This window comes from Panthera tigris, chromosome D2 (genome assembly GCF_018350195.1).
Source record: "Panthera tigris isolate Pti1 chromosome D2, P.tigris_Pti1_mat1.1, whole genome shotgun sequence".
NCBI lineage: Eukaryota > Metazoa > Chordata > Mammalia > Carnivora > Felidae > Panthera > Panthera tigris.
Window position 1 is genome coordinate 85812027 of NC_056670.1, and position 22930 is coordinate 85834956.

Genomic DNA, 22930 nt, shown 5'->3' on the forward strand with positions numbered 1-22930 from the left:
CCGCCCGTCAAAGCTGCAGACCGTGCAGGTGCAGCCACGGCTCACGGTTCCCGGGGGGCCCGGAGCCAGACGCACCCGGGAGAGCCGCTCCCGACCCCCCAGCTCACAGAAATGGAGGTGACGGCACGTCTGAAGGCCTGAGGTTTCGAGGTGGTTTGCTACGTCACAGAGAACAGGAACAGATAACACACAGCAGGCGACAGCGTGAGCCGCGACCCCTGGGGACGTGACGTTCGGCCTCCAGGCCTCTGAGCCGTTCCAGCTGGGAATGAGGCACCGTGTACGTGAGCAAGGGAGCCACCGCGGATGTCCTGGGGGACCCGTCCCCACCGGACCCTGGCCAGTCCGAGAAACAATAAGAAGAGGTGTGGTTAAGTCACTGGGCTTTGGGGCCCTTCGTCGCCGCAGATGAGTAACTGACGACGGGCCCCGCGGGCACAAACAGCGACCAGTCTGAGAGACTCGGTGCTGAGACCCTGCCCCGCCCCCAGGGCTCCGGGTCGCACGTGGCCAGCCAGGTCCCAGGAGAGGCCCGGGTCCTGGGGGAGGCAGCCGATGGCACAGCAGACCCCTCCTCGCCCCGACGCTGCCACAGGCACGAAAGAACAAAGGCCACGCTTGCAAAGGCCCGAGTGTCTGTGCCAGGCCTGACAGGCTCCCAAGGAAATCGCAAAGTCGTCTGTGTCTTGCTTTTGTGACCAGTTCCACCTCACGCATACAAAGCATGAGGAGTCATGATGTGAATTCTGAGAGCAGAGACCTTTCTAAAGTCAACTTCTGAAATCGCTGTGAGAAATTGAATGTACTCAGCTCTATTTTTAATAAATTGGGGGCGACACTGACTCCCACCCACACCAGCTCCTCGGTTTCGGAGCCTAGATAACAGCCAGCCAGGATTTCGCAGGATCGACGCGGGCCTGTGCCGGAGCCTCCGTGGGCTCCCAGGCACACGCGGGACGTGGCGGGGGGAGGAGGGGCCTTCCCACAGCTGAGTGGAGCCAGGCAGGGAGAGCCCCCAGCGGTCAGCTGCCTTGGTTTTTAAAGTAATAGATTTTAGGTCAATGACAAAAAACATTTTTTGATGAAGCAGGCATCCCAGATTTTAAAAATAACAATAATTGTATTAATTACAGCTTCTCCCAAGTTGTCTCAAATTCTGATCATGGAAATCACTCCGCGTTTGGATCCAGCCGGTGTTTGGGGCAGCAAAAAGTAGCCCAGCGTGTCCTGCGGGGGCCCGGCCGGCTCGCACCCCGAGAGGAGCTCGGTGTCCACCCGCCTTGGGGAGAAGGAGCAGAACGGAGGAGGCCTGCGCGCTGGACGGCGAGGACTGACCGTTTGTGGGAACACCAGCCAGCAGGAGGAGCGCTTACCGAAGCTGTGTGTGTGTCCGTGGTCACACACAGGTTGCAGAGCGAGGCAGGTGTGAGGAAACATGCGGTCGACCTATTCGAAGTAAGGAAGAACGACGTGCACAGGAAGGACAGTGACCCCAGCCCCAGGGCCAGGCCCTTCACTAAGGTCAATGCCACATTTGACTGAGCTTCCTGTGGACGGGGAGCCGGGCACAGGCCCTTAAAATAAGAACCAACCGGCCCCAAAGAGGACCAGAGGGGCTGTCCCGGGCCCCCCAGGAGGGCAGAGGGCTCCCGTCAGCCCCCCCGCAAGGCCCTCGGGTGTGGGGCTGGACCGCCAAGCTCCCAGCACACACCGGAAGGGAGCCAAGCGACCTCTGGGACACGGGAGCCCTCGGCACCCGCCAAGCAGTCGGCTCTGGGACCAAGGACACGCACACAGGATCGGGGAGCACCTAGATGTCCCTTAGCAACCCCCACTGGTACACTTGCCCGGCACGCCTGGGGAGGGATCAGAAGGAAGACGCCAAGTCCCCACTTAAGAAAAAGGAAGACAGTGGAAATGTACTGTGGTTACGTGTGCCCCAGGCCGTACCTGACACGGATCACGAAGAAATAAAGACACAACTGAAAGAGACATGGGGCCATCTCATAACCAGCAGCTTCACGGTAAGAGCCAGCTTGTGTCCAGGGCCGGTGTGGGCTCCCGTCCAATGCCCGTCACCCAGTACGCCGAGCCCCAGGGGACTCTGCCCTCAGCATCTGGGCCTGCTAAGCCCTCCGTGCCCAAGGTGCGTCCCAGGGCAGGCGGCAATGGCACCGCCTGGGAGCCGGTTGGCAATGTAGACCCTTGGGCCCCACCCCAGACCTGCTGAGTCGGAATCTGCCTCTTCACAAGGCCCCCGGGGGGGTTGCGGCCCAGGACGGCTGGGCCGCCCTGACCCTGTTCAGAATGAGTGCCCCTCCGCAGCTTTGCCACCCTCAGACCCTCATCCTCAGACAGAAGCCCTGAACAAAAATTACCCCCGTGCATTCGTACATTACTTCTCAACTGGAAAGCTGGGTGGTTAAATTTTTAAAAGAAAATCGGCTTATTTATAGCACTTTAAAACACACAACCAGATGGACAGGCGTGCAGAGATGACGTGACGGTAGGTCCCAAGTCCATTCTGAGACCAGCCTTGTCAGCCACGGGAGAGAAACACGTCAAGCTCCAGGGCTGCCTAAACGCCCTCCAGGACACCCAGTGCTGCCCCCCCAGAACCCCAGAAATCCAGGAACGAACACGCAAGGGGGCTTTCCAAAGGGGCCACGCGCCCTCCTACCCAACCTGAACCAAATGCCCGCCCCACACCAAGGGCCTCTGCATTGCCCTTAACCAGCCTTAACCAGCTGGTCAAGGACCCCAGGGTCCCAGGGTCTGCACCCACAGGGCTTCTGGCCACCAAGGCCCCTGCCACGTGGGGAGGGCGTGTGAACCGCCATTAGCCCAAGTCTGGGCCCCACAGGGAGCCACCGCCCGGCCCCCCACCCCCTCTTCCCGGTCAGGAGGGAAGGAAAAAGGTACTTCCTGAAACTCAAGTCTATGCCCCCTGCAAACAGACTCTTAATAAGGAGGGGCCGGACTGACCCCCACAAGGGTGGCCCCATGAGCACTAGTAGGCCGCCACCCGTGTGCCCCACCCCGCTGCTCTCGGCCCTGCAAGCTCTAGACAACACAAAGGAAAAGTGGGGCACATGCACCGTAGAGTAGTGGACAACCCTTCTTTGCTGCTCGTGTGACTGGCCACCCAGAAAACCCAAGCACAGAAATCAAAACCCTGGGAACCGGCAAGGGTCTCAGCAGAGTGGCCATTTCCAGGATGAATAGTTTCAAAAGTAAAGTTTTGGGGTGCCTGGGGGGCTCAGTCGGTTGAGCGTCTGACTTTGGCTCGGGTCATGATCTCGCAGTCTGTGGGTTCGAGCCCCCCCGTCGGGCTCTGTGCTGACAGCTCGGAGCCTGGAGCCTCCCTCAGACTCTGTGTCTCCCTCTCTCTCTGCTCCTCCCCACTCGTGTTCTGTCTCTCTCTCACACCCAAAAACTAAACATTAAAAAAATTTTTTTAAACAATGAAATAAAAAGTAGAGTTTTCCTTCATTCCGGCACTAACCAGTGCGGAAAGATCCTGAAGCCCAGCGGCGAACACACGATAAAGGGCATTTAAACTTAGAAGCACCCTAAGTGAGCCCACAGGAGGAAGACCTTCTCGCTGCCATCAGATGTTGTTCCAAATGGACTGGAAGTTTCCATATGAAGTACCGGAAGGCAGCGCAGGTGCAGGTTTATAAACTGGGAACGGACGACAGTAACACGACACCAAGGCCAGGACCTGCCAGGAAGGAAGCTATTGATGAATCCGACCACACAGAAATTAAACACATCCGTACAAAGAAACCCCCAGCAACACTGCAAGATAGGTGGCAAATGTGCATAGGGGCTGTTCGCGGGTGAGGCCGTGTGCACGCGGAACGGTGAAAGGAAACAGGACAGCAAAGGTCCCAGTGGGAGGCGCGCGATTCACAAGAGACAGCCGCCCAGAGATAGAAAGCAAAGAGATTAATTACCAGTCTCATTGGCAGAGAAACTCCAAGCATTAATACAATCTTTACCTCGCGGACCGTCAAAAGTGTAAAACATCTCCGCCAGCCCAAGTTGGTGAGGACTCAGGGAAAGAGGGCTTTGGAGCGCACAGCGAGAACAAACCACCACGGCCTTCCGTCCCGGCTGCTCCGTGGAAGTCTCTGCCCTCTCGCCCCTCCCCCGGGTCCCTCCTGCCATTCAGTTTACTCATTCACATTTCCTGTCCGCTGTCGGTCTCCCCACTGCCCCCCCGTCTGGTTACCCAACACGCAGCAGCCATACCCATTTGGTCACCAGCGTGTAAGGCGCAGCCCCGACGGCAGCTGGCTCAGAGAGGGCCGTTCGAACCGAGGCCAGCCAGGCAGACGTACCAAGATGCCTTAGGTGGACACTCTTGCGTGTGTCATTCCCAAGTGCGTGAAGCTGAATGCACAGAGATGCGTGTGCTGAGCTGTTTATGATATTCACAGACAGGGAAACACCCCAATGTCCTACGATAGGAAATGAAGTAAACAGGGAATGTGGTATCTACACAGAGGAGTTGTCTACACAGAGGAGAGCCGAAAGGCAGGGACTCTGGGACCTGACGACCCATCAAAACCACCAGCAGGGCCTAAAGACGAAGCGGTGCTGAGCTCTGCCCCCACCCCCACCCCACCCCCACCCATCCCGACAAACTCAACTTGAATCTCTGGGGGGTGGGGCCCAGCCAGCCTGGTGGTTAAGGGCACCACGGAGTCTAGCTCGTGGCCACTTTTGAGGACCACGGTGGCAAATCTAGCCAACAAATGATGCTGTACATCTATCAGGTATCTGCCACATATCGCTGAGTAAAAAAGCAGGTTACGACAGATCCACATATGGAACACGCTCCCATTTCCGTATCAGAGGGAAAAAGTGTGCTCCCACACGGCTGCACGCGTGAGAATGCCCCTAGGGCAAGGCTGCAGAAGACGTCCACCGTTGGCCGCGGCGGGCTCTCGGGGCCAAGGATACACGTCTGAGTCTTCCCGTTGAGGACAATTTCAGGAAAAACAGGAAAGCATACACATTTATTTATTTTAATGCTTCTTTAATTAGAAAAAAAAACCAAAGGCTTTTTTTTTTTTTTGAAGAAAGGTGGCTTGAGGACCTGCTGGCCTCCTGTCCTGGCAGGCTGTCCACCCACCCAACAGACACGGGCGAGGCATTCTACGGCCTTCAAGGCTCCCTTATTCCCGGTTTTCTTGGGGGAAGCAAACCTTTGCAGTGACTAGGTACTTACTCCCCGCTACTAAGCTAACGCCACACTGGGCTTGAGAAGGCCAGGTGCCCCCCGGTTATGGAGCTGCTCAGCAGGAAGGAGCTGGAGCCCCAGCCCCCACCCCATGGCCTCCGGCTCAGCAACCCCATTCCACTCGGGGACACCAAGACAGTGAGAGATGAGGGGGCTGCGGGACGGCCGCAACTCTGGGGCAGAGAGCAGAAGAAAGGCGGGTCCCCAGCAGGGTTCAGCTCCGGAAATCCAGGGCTCCCAGAAGTGGGCGAGGGATCTGAGGCGTGGGGTCACGGGCGCAGGGAAAGGGGCCCCGGTCCGGTGTGAGAGGTGCACAGAGTTTGAACACGCGGCCGGCACCCGCCAAGTGAGCACAGGGTTCTCGGCGCCGCAGGACCCACAGGGACGAGGACACTTAAGACTTTCTATATCACAACCACGCTTTTTAGCTGGGATTTACCTGGCACTCTTTTATTCTTTTTTTTTCCGTTTCTCTGCACACCAAACTTGATACATTAATCGGGAGTTTTAATCCAAAAAATTCACCAGAAGGTCTTCCGTTGCCATAGCAACCGTCCAGCCCCAGCAAATGCACGTCTCCAGCACAACTCGGCCGCCTCTTCCAGCCGGCTCTGCAGCGGGGCCGGGAAAGTCATGGAACCGCTGTCTGGAGGGGCCGGGAGACAGCTGGGGCTCAGGGGCCACGGCTTGCGTCCCGACTCTCCTTCCTCCTTTCCAAACCCCACTCCTTCCATCTAAATAACGCCACGGACCTCACGCCAAGAGCTGCACAACATTCTCTCAGCAAACGTGTGCTGTGACTCTTGAGCCACATGTGTCCTGACAGTGACATGCAAACGTACGACAAAGTGGCTGCCGGCCTGGACAACGTTGCCGGCTGCCCAGCCCAGGCCCAGGCTTCGCCTCCCAGTCTCACCCAACAAAGTCCGGATAAGGCCCGATGGTGTGTTCAGTCTGGGGATGTGGCCACCGTGCCAAGTGATGAGCAACTGACTGACGCTCACACGTCCGAAACAGCAAGCACCTGTGGCCCGAGTGGGCGCCCACTCCCACACACGTCCCCAAGAGCTGGTCCACGGCCGCTCTTCTCCAGGCAGGTGAGGAGGGGTGCAGGATGTGCTCAAGAAGTCTCAAGTCAGACTGTGCGCATCATAAACAGACTCTGTGCTCTTTTTGCCTTTTCAATGATCCTTGAAGTCTGAGACACTGCACACCGTGAACAAACAGAAAAATCCCACCTTGAGAAGCTGGAGGCAGCTCCTGTGCTACATCAATTCCTCTACGTTCACATTCTCTGCCTTGGAGAGCACGGGGCTAAGGTACGGAGAGAGCGGCCGGCCCTTGGCTGACACCAGCACGTGCTGAACCCAGCCGTCTTTCTCATCCCGCAGCCAGAGAAGCCACATGTAGGTAGACCTGCTTCCTCACTAGTTGCCAATTCACTCTGGGCGTTCTCTACTTTGAATATTTATGTTAAAAGCAAAAATGCATAACATACGAAACACCCACAGCAGTGAGCTCTGCGGCTCTCAAGTTCAGAGCACACTGTGCCGATGGGGTGGGTCGATGGGGTGGGTCCGGAATGCACCCATGCCTGGCCCCTGCTGAGCTGCGGAGCCGGCACCCCCCCCCCCCCCCGCCCACCAACTCCGGGGCACCTACAGCAGTCTCTCCACTGCTCTCTGACGATTGCCTGCACATCCACCACCACTGGCCTCAGGTCGTATTATTGTAATTTCCTATAACGCTTAAATTATTTATCAGAATAAATAGCTCGGGCTCTTGTGCTGAGCTGTGCTCTAAAATTATAAAAGACCCATCATACCTCTGCAGGCTGCCTACAAATGAAAAATGCATATTTCAACTATTTTAAGAAAATGTCAGAAAACATCAAGTGTGTCATCATTGTACCATTTAAATTATCTGCACGACATCTGTAAAAAGAGCTGTATGCTTGCATGTGAATTTATCACAGTGCCCCAAAGGCAGACCTTCCCTGCAGGTGCTAAGTCAACGGTGGCCCATCACTCCTTTCCACTGGCGCCGCCTCCGCATGGCCACTCAAGAGATACCTCCCCTGGGTCAGCAGCTGTACCTGCAAGGGGACCTGAGAGGAAACTCTCAAAGGCAGTTCCCAAAGGGCAGGTCTTTGCACAAAGGCAAAGCCGTCTCCCCCACTGCACACCTGCGTGCAAAGACCGGGCACGGGGCGGCCACGCCACGCCGTCACCAGGCAGAGCTCCCAGGGCCAGGGACCCCGCGCCACCTGTGGGGCTGGCCTCTCTCCCTTCGCAAACGCGGCACAGTACAGGTGCAGAGCAGACCAAGCCTGCACAGCGCCCCTGAAAGGAAACTGGAAACACACAGCCGTCGCCACAGTACGTGGCTAACCCCGGGGCCACTCCGACCACGGACCCTCGCCCCAAAGGGCGGGCCCAAGCCTGTTCCGCCCGCCGCGCCGCCACTGGACACGGAGGACGCAGGCGGGAGCCCTGGGTGCGCGTGGGCGCCGCAGGCACCACGAGCGAGTTTCCTCGGAAACCGAGCCGACCCGGGACGCCGTCCCACCCGGGCGGCCGCGGTGTCTGAGCGCGAGGAAAAGCTCCCGCCGCGGCCGCCCCGCGAGAGCGCGCACGGTGTCCGTGCGGCGCGGGTCCCCACGCTGCCCCCGGGAGCGGCCCGGGGGGCCCCCCGCGCTCACCGTCCTCCTTGTCGTCAAACACCGGCCTCCGCGCCGTGGCCGCCGACAGGGACGAGCCCATCCTCTTCTTCCACTTGCTCCACGGAAACAGGGGGCGCGGCTGCGCGCGGGCATCGCTCGCGTCCCGGGCCCGGGGCTGGCCTGCGGCGGGCGGCGGCGGGACCGGGGGCGCGTCGGGGCCCGGGGGGCGCGCGCGGCCGGGGGGCGGCGAGCCGGGGGGCGCCGCGGCGCTGCTGCCTCTGCGCTCCGCGCCGCTCCTCATGGCCGGGCCTGGGTGCGCGCCGCGGCCGCAGCCGGGGACATGGCCCGCCCGCCGGGCGGGGAGCAGGGGCGGCGGCCGGAGCGGCTAGCGGCGCTCTCCGTGCGCCCCGGCCTCGGCGCTGGCTGCCGGCGCGCGCGGGGGTGGGGCCGGGGCGGGGCCGGCGGCGGGGGGCGGGGCCTGGGGGCGGAGACCCGGCGGGCGGCGCTGGCGGTGGCGCGCCCCGCGGAGGGCCCACCGCCCACCTCGAGCGGGGCCTGGTCTGCGCGGACCCTGGGGCGGCGGCACCGACTAGGAGGCGGGGACAAGAGCGAGGGAGGGAAGGCCACGATCCCCTCCGGGTCTCCCGAGAGGACGGGAACGGCCCCGCTCGGCCAGGCGGCGGGGACTCGGGGCTGCCCTTGGGTGTCCCCACCCCCGCCGCTTTCGCGAACAAAGCCGGCCACCCGATGTGGGGCGGCCTTCAACTTCATCGTGAGGCTCTGCGCTTCGCCAGGCCGCGCGCGGGGCCGGGGAAGGGCGGCGGGGGCCGAGGCTGGGTGGGGGTCAGAGCGTGAAGGGGAGGGAGAGGGCGGGGCGGGCCTCGGGGCCCGGTGCTTCAGCCCCTCCGCCAGCGGTCTGAGGGGAGGGAGCCTGGCTGCCAGCGCGCGCACTCACGGACTCGTGCACCCGCGCTCTCGGGGTCTCCTTGGCAGGGTCCCCGTCCTCCTCTCGGTGAGGCCTGCCGGACGCCCATCCGGAGCTGGAGCCCCTGGCGCAGGTGCACTCCGCGAGCCCTCCCAGGAACCGTGTGCCCGAGTTGCCCAGAGTCCCCTGGCCCTGCCCGGGTCCGACGAGGGCCTTGGCGCTGACCGCGGGGTTCTCCACGGCCTTCGCGGCGTATTTGGGGAGCGCCACGCACAGCTTAAGCTCGGTGAGTCTCCACCCCTGCTCGCAAGGCCACGTGAGACCGCGGGAGTCCAGCGCTGGGCACAGCGGACGCCCTAGGAGACGGTTCTGAGGAGTGCCAAGCCTCCTGCACCTTAGACTTTGTCACTGAAGAATCATTTCTGTGATGGGTTGGCTTTTGGAGGCCTTAAGTTCTGCCTGGTAGCCAGGCCCAAAGCCCGGTCATTGCTTCCTTCCCCGAGAGGTCGTGGAGGGGCCTTCTGCTTCCCCACAATGCGATGGACCCCCCCCCCCCCTCGCTCCCGGCTTGCAGGTCCTGCAAGGCCCTGCGGATCTCCTCGCCGCTGCTCCTCTGTCCACGCACATCCTTCGGCCACCCTGGGCTCTGCCCTGTCTCTACCCCCCCAACCCCAGGTTGTGATACTCAGTCTATCCGTCACCACTCCGGTCTCTTTCCATGGTTGGCTACACCTGTACCCCACCCCACCTTTGAAATTCAGCGTGGCTCCTTGACCTGCTTGACCAATGAAGTGAGAACTGTGGTGAGCTGTATAACACAGGTGTGGGACTGGCCATACATATCCCCTTGGCTAAGAGGAAGCCCCCATCACTGGGGACACTTGCAGAGCAGCCCCAGGCTTGTAGGACATGTGTTGGGCCATTGAGATGGGGGAGGGGCGCATTTTTGCTCCAGCAGAAGCCAGGTCAGTCCCACTGATCTTGTGAACTGGTCTCTCACTTCTCCAAATGAGCTGTGCTTCCCTAGGGGGATGCCCCTGACATTGAGCCAGTAATTGTCACGTAACCAGAGTCCAGGACAGTCTCCAGTTTTCAGGTGTGCTTCATCTTATGTCGCCGATATGAGATTAACACTTGTGGGCTGCCCGCCTCTTCGTAAACAGTCCTTTTATGGAACTCTGAGCTGCCAGCACTGGCCCCAGGAAACAGGAAACAAGTTCAAAGGGGATTCTGATCCTGGGGCGCTCACCGCTCACCGATGTGGAGGGTCCTGGCAGGAGATGGGAAGCAGACCATCCCTGGCTGTGGGCCACCAGCACTGACTCTGCTGGGACCAAACAGAGTCCCAAACACGGTGGCAGGCAGGAGTTTGGGGGATCAAGTGCTGGGATGGTTGGCTGCCTGGCTTCTGATGACCCCAGAGAGAATCATCAGAGAGGGGAACGCACAGCAGAGGGGCCGGAGCCCCACGGTGCATTGGAGGGAGCCCTTCACCCGCTGGGATGGTACCAGGTCTGAACACAGGCTCGCACATCAGTTCCCAGGGCCACTGCAAGAAAGCACCGCCAAGTGGTTGGCTGCAAACCACAGAAGTGGATTCTCCCACAGCCCTGGAGCGGAGCCTGTTCCTTCTGGAGGTCCTGAGAGGGAATCCGCCCCTTTCTGGGCTTCTGGTGGGCTCCTGGCAATCCTACGTGACCCATGACTCACAGGAGCCTCACTGTACTCTCTGCGTCCATTGTGACATCATGTTTCACCTGCGTGTCCTCACCTCTTCTTCCCTTATGAGGATTTAGGGCCCAGCTTAATGCAGGCTGACACCATCTCGAGATCTTAATTACACCTGCAAAGGCTGTCTTTCCAAAGACGGTCCCATTCATAGGTTCTGGGCGGACATATCTTTTGGGGGGCCACCATTAAACCTACCACAGTCCACTGTTGGGTCCTCCAACATCTGTGTCCATCCTGTGTGCAGAATACCCCACTCGGCACTGCGGCGTGAGCTCCAGGCCTAAAATGCCACCTAAGCACGATCAGCTCACGAGTCCCAAAAGTCACCGTGTCTCTCAGGTGCTAGTGACACTCTGGGTGTGGTGCAACCCAAGGCAGAATTCCTCTTCATCTGTGCAGCTGGAAAACAAGATACCTGTTTCCCAAATACATGGGCAGGTCGAGCGCAGGACAGACCTTTCCATTCCAAAAAGAGAACGTGGAAGAAACAAAGGGGTCACCACTCCCAAGTAAACTCAAAATGCAGCAGAGAAAATTCCGTTAAGTTTCAAGACCCGAGAAGAATCCTCTGCGACTGGAAGCCCCGTCCTCAGAGCTGTGTTCTTCCTTTATCCTGATGGGTTGCACGTACCTGCAGCTCACCAGCCCTGTCAGCCCCTTTCCTGCTTATAGAACTTTCTAGAAAGTCTGATAGCACTCTTTCACTCCGCCCTGAATCTGTTGCTCTCAGTGCCGACGAGCGGTGCATCTGCCGGCACAGCATTCGCAGACACACACGGGGCTCCCTTAAATGGAGGGGGGCAGTGAGCCCACCTTTCCCGCTGGGCTCTGCTGCGACGGCTGAGTGACTTAAGAGTCGCACACCAGCCTCTCCGGCAAGCGGCTGTGCAGCCACACCCTTGGCCCTCTGTTTCCAACATGCTTTTCCAATAGGCAATTTCCTAATTTTAGTGTTCTTTGCAATCCAGATAGGCCCAAATCATGAAGTGCTGGTTCACTTTTGCTTAAGAGACTTTCCTCAATTTATCTCTTTTCTCTCATATTCTACTATGAGCAGCAAGAGGAAAGCAGCCCACGCCTTCAACACTTTGCTTATCAACCTCCTCAGCCAGTATCCAAGTTCATCACCTGCAAGGCGTTCTGCCTGACATCACAATGCAGTCCAGCCCAGTTTTCTGCCACTGCACAACCGGGCTCGTTGTTCCTCTGGTTTCCGGCAGCACGTTCCTTGTTTCCATCGGGGACCCCACCACCTTTAATGCTCACCTTGCCGCCAACAAACATCCTGCTCATGGTGGTGTGTGTCCTGTCCGAGGGCAGCATTCCCTTCGTCCTCAGTCCTCACCAGCCCACCCCGGCGGGCCATATTTCTACCGTCTCTTCAGGGCATTTCGACTGGGTCTCCTGGAATTAATGTCAGTTCAGAGCTGGTGTTCAGTAGTCCCCAAATGTCTGATTATGTCCTCCCCCCCCCCCCCCCCCCCCCCAGTGCTCAGTTACCCTGGTAGAAGGCCATCAGTCCCTTCGGGGAAGGCCGGGAGAAAGATAAGCAGTATACATTTTTGGTAGTGTTCCGGAGTCCTTCGAGGGGGCCCTTCCATTCAAGGGGCCCTGGGTCTGTTAACCAGCTCTGGTCTGGAAACTGTTGAGGGGCCATGGCTCCCTGTTTTTATGATTCAGGTTAGACTTTTGTTCACTTGACCTAGAACTTCTCTGCTAACACAGGCTTCCTGTCTACTCTACTTCCGGAAACATTGCGACTGACCAGCCAACACCACAGGTCTGCTCAAGTCAGACTTGGCCTCTGCTGTGCATCACGGCCACCATGGCCACCTTGCTCATGGTGGTTGAGTGCCTCCCGTCATCATCCACTGGGGAAGAGTTTAGTTCATCTTGGGGTGTATGTCTTATTGGGTGGAATTATGATCTCATTATGTCTTTGTTTGGAGACCAAGTGTCGTTTGAAGAGGTGTGTATGATGTCAGGTCGGCAAGGGGTGGGCTTGTGATGGTTAATTTTATGTGTCACCCTGCCTGGGCTTGGGAAGCCCAGAGAGCTCGCAAAACATTATTTCTTGGCGAGTCTGTGAGGGTGTCTCCGGAAGAGACTGATATTTGAGTTGGTAGACTGAACAAAGCAGACTATCCTCCCCACCATGGGTGGGCAGCATCTAACCTGCTGGGGGCCTGAACTCTCTCTTCTGGAGCTCGGCTGTCCTCAGACACTGGATGGAGCTCCTGGCTCTCAGGCCTTCCGACTCTAGGACTTAAACCAGCTACCCACTCCACCCCCTCGTAGCCCCTTCCCTGGTTTGTAGGCCTTTGGCCTTTAGACTGGGAAGTAACACTCAGCGACTCCGGTTCTCTGGCTTGCAGATAGCAGATCCCAGGGCCCCTCGACCTCTGTAACCATATGACCCGGCTTCGGTAATGAACCCCGTATATATACCTCTGCATATCCTCTTGATTCCGTTTCTCTGGAAAACCCTGACTCGTACAACAACCCAAGAAGAAAACAATCCCCAATGGTGGTAGATTTAAATCCTCCTCCTCTCTCTCTAATTGATAGAGCAAGTACACACACACAAGTCTGAGCAACACCGTCACCCAACTTGCCCTAACCGACCTCTAGAGAACATTATAAAATCAGTGGCATATTACACATCATTTTCAAGCGTGCAAGGGATATTCATGGAGATAAGTCATATCCTGGGACCAAAAAAGAAAAATGTTTCAGTAAATTTCAAAGGTTTAAAATCATACAGAATATGTTGCCTGAACACAATACATTAAAAAAGACACCGATGATAACAGATGTCCTAAAAGGCTGCACACATTTGGAAATTATATGACAAACTTCCAAGTAATCCATGGACCACATAATAAATCACAGAGGGGATTAGAAAATATTTAAAACTGAATGAGTATGAAAACCAACATAACAAAACGTGTGGGATACAGCTATTTTTAAATGCTTATATGAAAAAAGTAAGTTTAAAATCAATGATCTAAGTTCTATCTTAAGAAGCTAAAAAAGGAAGAGTAATTTAAATTCAGTGTGAGTAGAAGGAAAAGACATGAGAGCAGAAATCTATGAAACAGAACATGACAAATGATAGAAAAAGTCAATAAAGCAAATCATTGGTACTTTGAAAACAACCAGTAAAACTGATAAAACCCTACTATTATAGAATAAAAATAGAGCAAAAAAATTGCCACATCAGAATGGAAAAGGGGGTTATCACTACAGGGCCTAAGGAGATTAAAAGAATAATTAGGGGGGCACCTGGGTGGCTCAGTCGGTTAAACGTCTGACTTCAGCTCAGGTCATGATCTCACGGTTCATGCGTTCGAGCCCCGCGTCAGGCTCTGTGCTGACAGCTCAGAGCCTGGAGCCTGCTTCAGATTCTGTGTCTCCCTCTCTCTCTCTGCCCCTCACCTGCTGACACTCTATCTCTCTATCTCTCAAAAATGAATAAACATTAAAAATAATGTTAAAATAAATAAGGGAATATCGCAGAAATTTTGTGCCATAAATTCACAACTCAAATAAAATGGGAGAAGCCTTTTTAAAAATGCAGTTTATCAAGACTGATAGAATAGAGAATATGAATAGGTCATATGTGTGCACAAAATTGACTCTATATCTAAAAACATGCCCCCAAAGAAAAGTGTATTTGCTGAGAAAACTGGATATCCGTATGAGAACAAGCTGAGACCCTTACGCAGATACTAACTCAGAACGGATCAGAGGCCTCTGGTGTCAGAGAGCTGACACCACAAGGTTCTACAAGAAAACATGGCGGACCTACATGACTCCGTTGGCCAAAGAGCTATCAGATGTGACACCAAAAGCTCAAGCTGTCAAAAAGCCCGTGTCTGTCTTCACTGAACTTAAAAACTCGCGTGCTTCAGAGATACCATAAAGAAAACGAAAGGGGGAGGCACAGACTGGGAGGCGGTGATGCTAAGCTTATACTTCTGGCAAAGGACTTGTGCAGAGAATATATAATGACTCACAACTCAGTTATAAGAAAACAAGCAACCCAGTTAAAAGGTGGGCAAAAGACTTGAACAGACATTTGACCGATTCATACAAACGGCTAATGCACACGTAGAAACGTACTCTACACCATTAATCATCAGGCAGATGAAAATTCCAACCACGCTGAGATAGTACTCCATGCTCATTAGAAGGGCTATAATAAAAACCACACTCACTACTGCAGGGGAGGAAAAAACTTTCCCTGTATCTTCTCAGACCCAGTTTCTGGGGTGTGTGAATTAAAACGACGACAGAGTAATAGGAGAAAACGTTTGTTTTCTGTGCACAAGGGAGGCGTCAGAGAAAAGACAAGAAAAGCTCAAAAAAGCTACTTGGCCTGGGGATTCATACGCCATTTTAACAAAGGGCAGTAAATTGTAGAGAAGTGACAAGAAAAAGTGCTTTGGGCTTCTAGGGATGGTAAGTTGGGGGAAGAAAAACATATGGGAGAAAGTACTGGAAGATAAGGTAATTTAGGAAGGTTTATTATACAGACTGGAGTTAGCACCATCTCCAGAGCTGAGAGCGGTCTCCCCTCCCGGCGCGGGAGAGCGTCTTCGCGGAGGGACATCTGCACCCTGACTTGGTGGTGGGGACACACTGTTTCTCAGCACCATTCACCTAAGGTGATCCCATGTCAGGGTGGCATATTCTGTGGTGGCCAAATACCTGGTGTTTTCAAGGACGTAGCAGAACTGGAACCCCCAAATTCTGCAGATAGAAATGTACAGTGATATGGCCACCTGGAGAATAGTTAACTCCTTAAGAATTGAAGCATAAACGCACCATAAGACCCAGCAATTCCCCTCCTAAGAATCTACCCAAGAAAAATACAACACACAGCAATGCAAATACATGCACATAAATATTCATAACAGCATTATTCTTTCTTAAAGTTTTTTATTCTTCACTATTTTGAGAGTGTGTGTGTGCACACACAAGTGGGGGGGGCAGAGAGAGAGAGGGAGGGAGAGAGCGTCCCAAGCACTGTCAGTGCAGAGCCAGATGTGGGGCTTGAACTCACAAACCACAAGGTCATGACCTGATCCAAAGCCAGAGGCTTAACCGACTGAGACACCCAGGTGCCCCTATAACAGCATTATTCTTAATGTCCCCACACCGTAAATAGTCCAAATATCCACAAGCTGGCAAACAGATAAACAAACCGTAGATTCGTGCCACGGGATATCACCCAACAATGGAAAGGAGTGGAATACTGCTACCTGCTGCAACACGGACAGACCTTAAAGTCAGGATAAAATGGGAAAAAAACAGATGAAAAACCATGTATCGTATGGTTGCATTTATACGGAATGTCCAGAAAAGGCAGATTTGTGGAGGCAGAAGGCACACATCAGCGCACTCCTAAGGCTGGAGGTGGAAATGGGGATTGTGGGAAGTTCCTTCTGAAGCCGGACGGTGGTGTCGGTTGCAACTCTATACATTTACTACAAATCATTGAATTGTGTCTGTACGATGGGCTGTGGTCAGGGGTCTTTTTGTTTGTCATCTCTCCATTTTTACGAAAGTATAACTAACAGACCGCAAAACTCACCGTGGTCCCTCAAAAGCCATGTTGTGAGAGAGACTGCAGACAAGGGAGGGGTGAAGTGGCCCCTTCGGTAGGGCAGAGGTACATGGAGCTGCTCCCTGCATGGAGCTGGCCCAGGGCCCTCTTGGACACCGTCCCCGAGGGCTCCAGAGAGGGGTGAGGTGACCCTGCACCGGCTGGCCATTCCCATGACATTTCCGCTAACAAACCACCCCCAACTTCTCTCTACCACCTACGATTTGCATCTGACTCATGCACCTTGCGGTCGGCCGTGCTTCGGCAGATCTCACCAGGCTTGGCTGTGGGTCACGGATTCAGGCCACGTCTGTCCCGTGGGCCTCTATTCTTCTGGGAGCAGGAGGCCACTCACGTGCTTTCTACACGGATACAAGGGCCTTCGCGACTCTGCTCACGTCCCTTCTGCTCACACTGTGGAGGACGCTGGGAAGGACTCTGTGACGAGAACAGCATCTGCGTGGCCCCGAGGTGAGAAGGGCTGGCTGGCTGGCAAAGCGTGACACGGGAGGAGGTCCGGACGTCACAGGCACCTGTGGTCCCCGCGAGGCAGGTTAGTGACAGCCGGTGGCCACTGCACGACAGCCCTGTCCACAGACGTCTCAGCGGCCACGCGCTCTCAAAGCTTCGTCACGGCCACTGAGGGTGGCTGGAGCTGCCGGAACCACAACATGCCACGTCTCAACTGCACGTGACAGAGGGGTTTCACGTGGCCTGGCAGTCAGATTACGGACGAACGGAGAGCCATGGGCTACAGTCTACCTGCATTTGTTGTTGAATTGTTTGCGGCTGAATTCCTGTTGATCTGGTTTTATGGTTGAATTCATGCATTCTTATACTCCGTGACTGGGCGAATTTCTCGTCCTTTTTCTTTCACGTGGTTGAAAAATAGCCGTGTTGTTGGGACCTCACTACTTCGGAGACTGTGATCGGGGGACGAGATCCCAGCTCTCTCACCGATAGCTGCATGGAGCTGGCAAGTCCTTAACCACCCTGAACTTGTTTCCTTATCTGTAACAATCGGGGTGTGCACGAGGTAAGCATCCCCAAATGCAGAAAAACATGGCTTCAAACTGCCTTGTTATTAGGCAAGTGGCACTCTATTTATCTGAAATTTTCATGTGTGTGTGTGTGTATAAATATAATATATACACACACACACACACACACACATATATATATATATATATATATATATATATATACATATATATAAAGCTTATTTATTTATCTTGAGGTAGACAGAGGGAGCATGAGCAGGGGAGGGGCAGAGAGAGAGGAAGAGAGAGAATCCCAAGCAGGCTCTGCGCTGTCAGCACAGAGCCTGACGTGGGGCTCGAACTCATGAACCGTGAGCTCATGACCTGAGCTGAAATCAAGAGCTGGAGGCTTAACTGCCTGAGTCCCCCAGGCGCCCCCATCTGACATTTTATATTTCTGCTTTTTAAAAAAACCTCCTTAAGCTCTGTGTTGGCAGCACAGAGCCTGCCCGGGATCCTCTCTCTCTCTGCCCCTCCCCTGCATGCTCGCTCTTTCTCAAAATAAATAAACTTAAAAAAAAAAAATCTCCTTTAAAAAATTCCCTTGCCCTGAATTAGATCTGTCCAGTATACTTTGAACCACTCGACCATTAACAACGTGAAGGGGCACAACGTAGCAGGTGCCCGTGTGCGGCTCTCTCCACGTGGCCTCCCTCACCCTCCACCTGGCTGCCGGGGTCCGTCCGCAGCTCACACTGATCTGATGCTGGACCCCGTGGAAGCGCGGCGAGCCATCAGCCCCGGGTCCCAGACTTGGCTCGTGGGGCGTCCGAGGCGGGTGTGGGTGAGGCAGGTAAACGCAGGTCTCCCGGAAGGCAGAGCCCGTGTCCTCGCCGGACTTCCTGTAAACGTGCCCCAGGCACACGGGCTTGTCAGGTGGTGAGGGGCCACCCGCCTCATCACTCTGTCCCGTGCTGCCCACCCACAAGGAACCACGGACCTAAACTGATGTGTCCACGTCTTGTTTCTCGGGCGCGTGCGGGATTCAGGGACCTTTATGTTTGACGACTGCACATTTTCTGGGGGGCACGTCCCTCCGTAGCAAGTGGATAAGCGGCCGTCACCAGCCCACCTTCCCTCTGAGCCCGGAGCTAGTCGCCTCAGAGGGCCAGGCCGGTCTCTGTCCCCAAGCAGGGGCTGTGACACCAAGCCACCCTCCACGGCCACAGCACTCAGTGCTGCCTTTAAGTAAAACTGAACCTCCAGGTGGCCCCAGCGGCTTGTTGAGGATGAGGACCACACAGGGTGGAGAGATCTGGGGGAGAATCCTTCCCCCACCGCTTCTGATGGAGTTCTGTGCAAACACTCCTGAAATCTTCAGGGAAAAGGGCCAATTCTCTGCATTGTCCTCAATCCTCTCTTCAAAAGAGGTGACAAAATAAAGGGAAGTTTCATCTTTTCGTGCCTGTGGGCCCTGCTCCTGGGCGCCCAGGGAAGCTGTCCTTCAACATTTACGGGGTCAGAATGACTTGGCAAAACCTCAAAGCACGGGGCTACTTCTGCCCCCACACACACCGTACATCTGCTCCGTTAGAAACTTAAGCAAAAAGGAGCATTCTGAACAGACAGATAAGAAAAAGAGAAAACCTCCCTGCTCCCCATGCAATTAAAGTCCCACAGCCTTGCACAGACTAGAAACAGAAGATAAAGTCTCTAACCTTCCACACTGTCCCCGGTCGTGATGATTTGTAATTCTTTATGTGCAAACACATACGACGCTGCCCCAAAGGCCCCTCCCCGGAGCAGTCCCTCCTCGTGAAAGTCGTGTATTCGGGCAGCTGGGCCTAACTTGGGCTCCGATAAAGCTCTTCTTTTCTCTCTAAAATTTTAAAAAGGTTTGCTCATTTGCTTCGACATCGGCTTGTGAGCACCCTGGCTGCCTCACCTGGTTTTGAAGCAAAGACTTTGCAGTAGAAATCAGCCTTCTTCATGGGGCACCTGGGTGACTCGGTCAGTTAAGCGTCCACCTTTGGCTCATGATCTCACAGTCCGTGGGTTCGAGCCCCGCGTCGGGCTCTGTGCTGACAGCTCGGAGCCTGGAGCCTGGAGCTTGCTTCGGACTCTGTGTTTCCCTCTCTCTGTCCCTCCCCTGCTCATGTTCTGTCTCCCTCTCTCTGTCCCTTCCCTGCTCATACTGTTTCTCTCTCTCTCAAAAATAAACAAACATTAAAAAAATTAAGAAAGCAAGAAAGAAATCAGGCTTCTTCAGGCCTGACTGGGAAAGTTCTGTCTGGCCGGTCAGAGAAAAGCCGCGCCTGTCCTGGCTGGGGACGCCCAGCACAAGCTGGCACGGGAGCCCCAGGTTATCCACACTGGGCTGTGTGCCATCGTCCCCTACCTGGGAGAGGTCACACGATCATGCTGCCCAGGTCAGGCTGTGTGTCGGCTTCTGCGGGGGCCCGTGGGCACCCCTCTGGCCATGCGGCCGACATCCGCGGGCAGGGGCTGGGCCCTGTAGCCCAGAGGCTGGGTCCGTGTGGACGCTCAGCTCAGATCTGGCCCAGGACCCGGGCACCAGGGGCCGGACGTCAGACCCGGGCCGGAGGCCTGCGGTGTCGTGGCTACTGGCTAAGTCCACCTAAGAGTGTGAGCCTGCTGCTTCTGGGCTTCCAGAAAGGCCCCCTGTGGAGAAATCACTTCTGCTTTAGAGTCTGGCTGTGGGAGGGGACCCCCACCTTCTCATGCTCCCCTTAGACGCTCCTGGAAGGAGGGGCGGGTCGAGAGCCAGGCGTGAATCCAGGTCCTCCATTTTCCCGGGGGCGTCTCCGGCCCCCAGTCGCCACCCCGCACCTTCGCTTCTCCGTGTGGAATCGGGAAACGACCCCCACCCGGCGTCACGGAGACGAGCACCCGGCGTTTGCTGGCCCGTCGGGCACCACGCTGCTGTCTTACCACAAGCTGCATTCAGACCTCACACCATCATACGAGATCCCCGTCGTGACCACCGCGTTTTACAAGCGAGTGACAGGGTCGGAAGGACCCACCCAGGCCCGGGCGTGAGCAGGGGTGGGTTAGGACCCCGTGCCCCCCACAGCAGTTGGGCAGCAGGTGCTCGTCCCGTAGCTCATTTGCTCTGGGACACGTGACACGTGGAACATATAAAAGCTCTGAAGCGCAAGCAGGAACCCCGCGAGCCGACCCTGCCACCGGCACCCCACCCATTAGCCCCCTGAAGCCGCGACCACAGATCCCACAGGAGGGGCGGCTGAAACAACAGAGGCTAATTCCCTCCCGGTTCTGGAGGCCGGAGGTCCAGGATCAGGTGTCCACGAGCCCGGTTCCTCCCGAAGCCTCGCTCTGCAGTCCTCAGTGTGTAGCCGGCAGGCCCTCCCCATGTCCCCACGGGGTCGTCCCCGTGCGTGTCTGTGTCCTCGTGTCCTCTCTTCTCACAAGGACGCCCGTCAGAATGGGTCAGGGCCACCCCTCAGGTGCTGGGACCAGGATTCAATGCATGGGTTTCAGAGAGACACGACTCGGCCCCTCACACGCCCCACGTGCACGCCCGTCCCCTGCCTCCCCCAACCTGGGGGCGGCGTCTCTGCCCAGCCAGCAAGGCCCCAGAGACCACGGCACGAACATACAGAAAATAAACCAGTGTGGTTAGTACAGAGGAGAGGCTGGCCGCCGTACATCTGTTCTAGCGATCGGTCCGGGGGCTGGGAGAACGGCTTTGGGGGTGGGCTGTGGACCCCGCGTGCCCACCACACACAGCTGGGCCAGGACATCTCTCTTACCTCACCTCTACGTGCGGCACTCAAACGGCTGCCATGGTGACACCTCAGCACCCCCCCCCCCTTAGGTAGGAATATGGACCCAGCCCACGTTCCCCAGTTCTCGAAATGTCCCAGTGCCCGTGGTCACGGCACCCGGGGGGAACAGCGGGGGTCACCGCCGGTGCTGGGCTGGGGCAGCCCTCTTCCTCAGAGGACGATGTGGGTCCACCGCTGGGCCCGGGTCTGCAGACGGGCCTGGTGTCATGACTGGTGCCACAGCGCCTGCCCCTGGCTTCTTGGCTTCCATCCCCGGCTTCTCTGGACCGTGCGGACTGAGCGGGGCCGTCGCTGGCCGGCCCGGGCCTCACGCTCGCTGCCATCACAGGCCAGTACCCACGGCCACAGGCTGTGAGCCTCCACATCAGCTCGTCGCCACATTTTCTCCAGTGAAGACAGTTCCTTTCCAGGAGATATGCTCACTGTGGGGACGGCATGGTGGCCCCAAAACGTCCACAACCTTACCCCCAAAACCTGTGAGTATGGTACACACAGGACCAAAGGGACGTCATACATGTGGTGACAGATGCTGAGGGGGAGATGATCCTGAATTATCTGATGGGCCAAAGGCATCACAGGCTCCGTGGGAGAGGGAGCGGGAGGGTCAGAGTCGGAGATGGAGGTGTGACGATGGAGTGAGGACACGAGGCAGGGGCCGTGAGCCAAGGGACACAGGTGCCTCGAGAAGCTGGAGAAGACAAGGAAGCAGATCCTCACCCAGAGCCTCAGCAGGAAGCAGTCCTGTAGACACCTCATGTCACCCAGGGAAAGCCAGCCAGACTTGTGAGCGCCCGAGCTGTAGGAGAAACGCGTCTGTCACAGGCCACCAAGGCTCTGACGGATTTCTATGGCAGCCACGGGAAACGGAGTTGAGGCAAACCGTTTTCACCCTGTTGGGCATGAATGCCAAGGCGACGAAAGCCCAGCAGACACGGCCCGGAAGTGCTCGGGTCACAGGTCAGTCCGTGCGAGCGAGAGCCTTCCGTCTGAGGCTGAAAGCAAAGCGCTTCCTGTGTTAGGCTCCCTTTTGTGCCCCGGAGACGCCTGCCCTCTGCGCACCGTCCGTTCCATGAGGGCCGTGTCGTGTTACAGGGCTGATTTCTCTCCAGTGGCAGCATGGGCTCCGCTTATCAGAAATCCCGGACACGTGGCCGCGTGCTGTGGGCGTGGAACCACACGCCAGCTGGAAAGACAGGAATGCACCTGCATTTCCTCACTCGTTCATTCAAGTCTGACTGGGCTCCCTCGTGCCACGGGGCGCTGTGTGCCGCTCTCGGGCACAGCCTCCGTGCTGATACCCCGAGGGGCCCCCAAGCGACACAACAGCAAGGTCTCACATAATCCACACTTTCATGGCACCGATGGGCTCGCAGGAAGCGAAGGGCCTCGCCAGGGGACAAGAAAGCGACTCAAAGCCCGCTGTCTAGGAGACATCTGGAGAGGAATCTGCTTCATCCCCAGAGTGGAAAAGGAAGAGGGGAGCGCCGGGACTCAGGAAGATTGTGGGGGGTGGGGCAGGGACCGTGTCTGGACTGCCCCACAGCGGGGCTGCCGCTCCACGGGGATACGAACCCTTGTCCCCAGCCATGCGGAAAGTGCTGCTGTTCTCACGAGGGCTTTGCGTGAGGACCTTGCGGACGCCTGGGTTTTAAGAGTGGGTCGATGCCGGGTAGGAGAGGGAGGGCAGAGGCAGAGGGCCATGCAGAGCCAGCCCTCCCTCCCTCCCCGCTGCACCCTGAACCCCCAAGAGCCGGAGCTCACGGGAGCCTGGGGGAGGGTGACCGGTGCCCATGGGCCATGGAGCCGGTGGGGGCCGTCTATGGGGCTCAACTGTTTGTCCCCAAATCTCAAAGGCGAGCTCACCCCCGGGCTCGCCTGGAGCATTCACTGAGGAGTCATCCCACGCTCCTCCCGAGACGCCAGAGAACCAGCATCCCCGC

General features: G+C 56.5%; 1 protein-coding gene across 8 annotated transcripts in view; it reads right to left on the reverse strand.

Annotated features, from left to right (window-relative positions):
• STK32C (serine/threonine kinase 32C) overlaps positions 1 to 22930 on the reverse strand; it is a 97365-nt gene that overhangs the window by 69792 nt on the left and 4643 nt on the right. For 6 of the 8 annotated variants that reach the window (XM_042959875.1, XM_042959874.1, XM_042959878.1 and 3 more), the window contains exon 3: positions 11836 to 11973. The exons of 1 other annotated variant lie outside the window; for it this stretch is intronic. In XM_042959875.1, coding sequence (XP_042815809.1) covers positions 11836 to 11935 — 100 coding nt within the window. In that variant the 5' untranslated portion in view covers positions 11936 to 11973. Of the gene's footprint in view, positions 1 to 7952; positions 8215 to 11835; positions 11974 to 22930 lie in introns of those variants that run through there. One more of the 8 variants, XM_042959873.1, reaches the window with a different exon arrangement.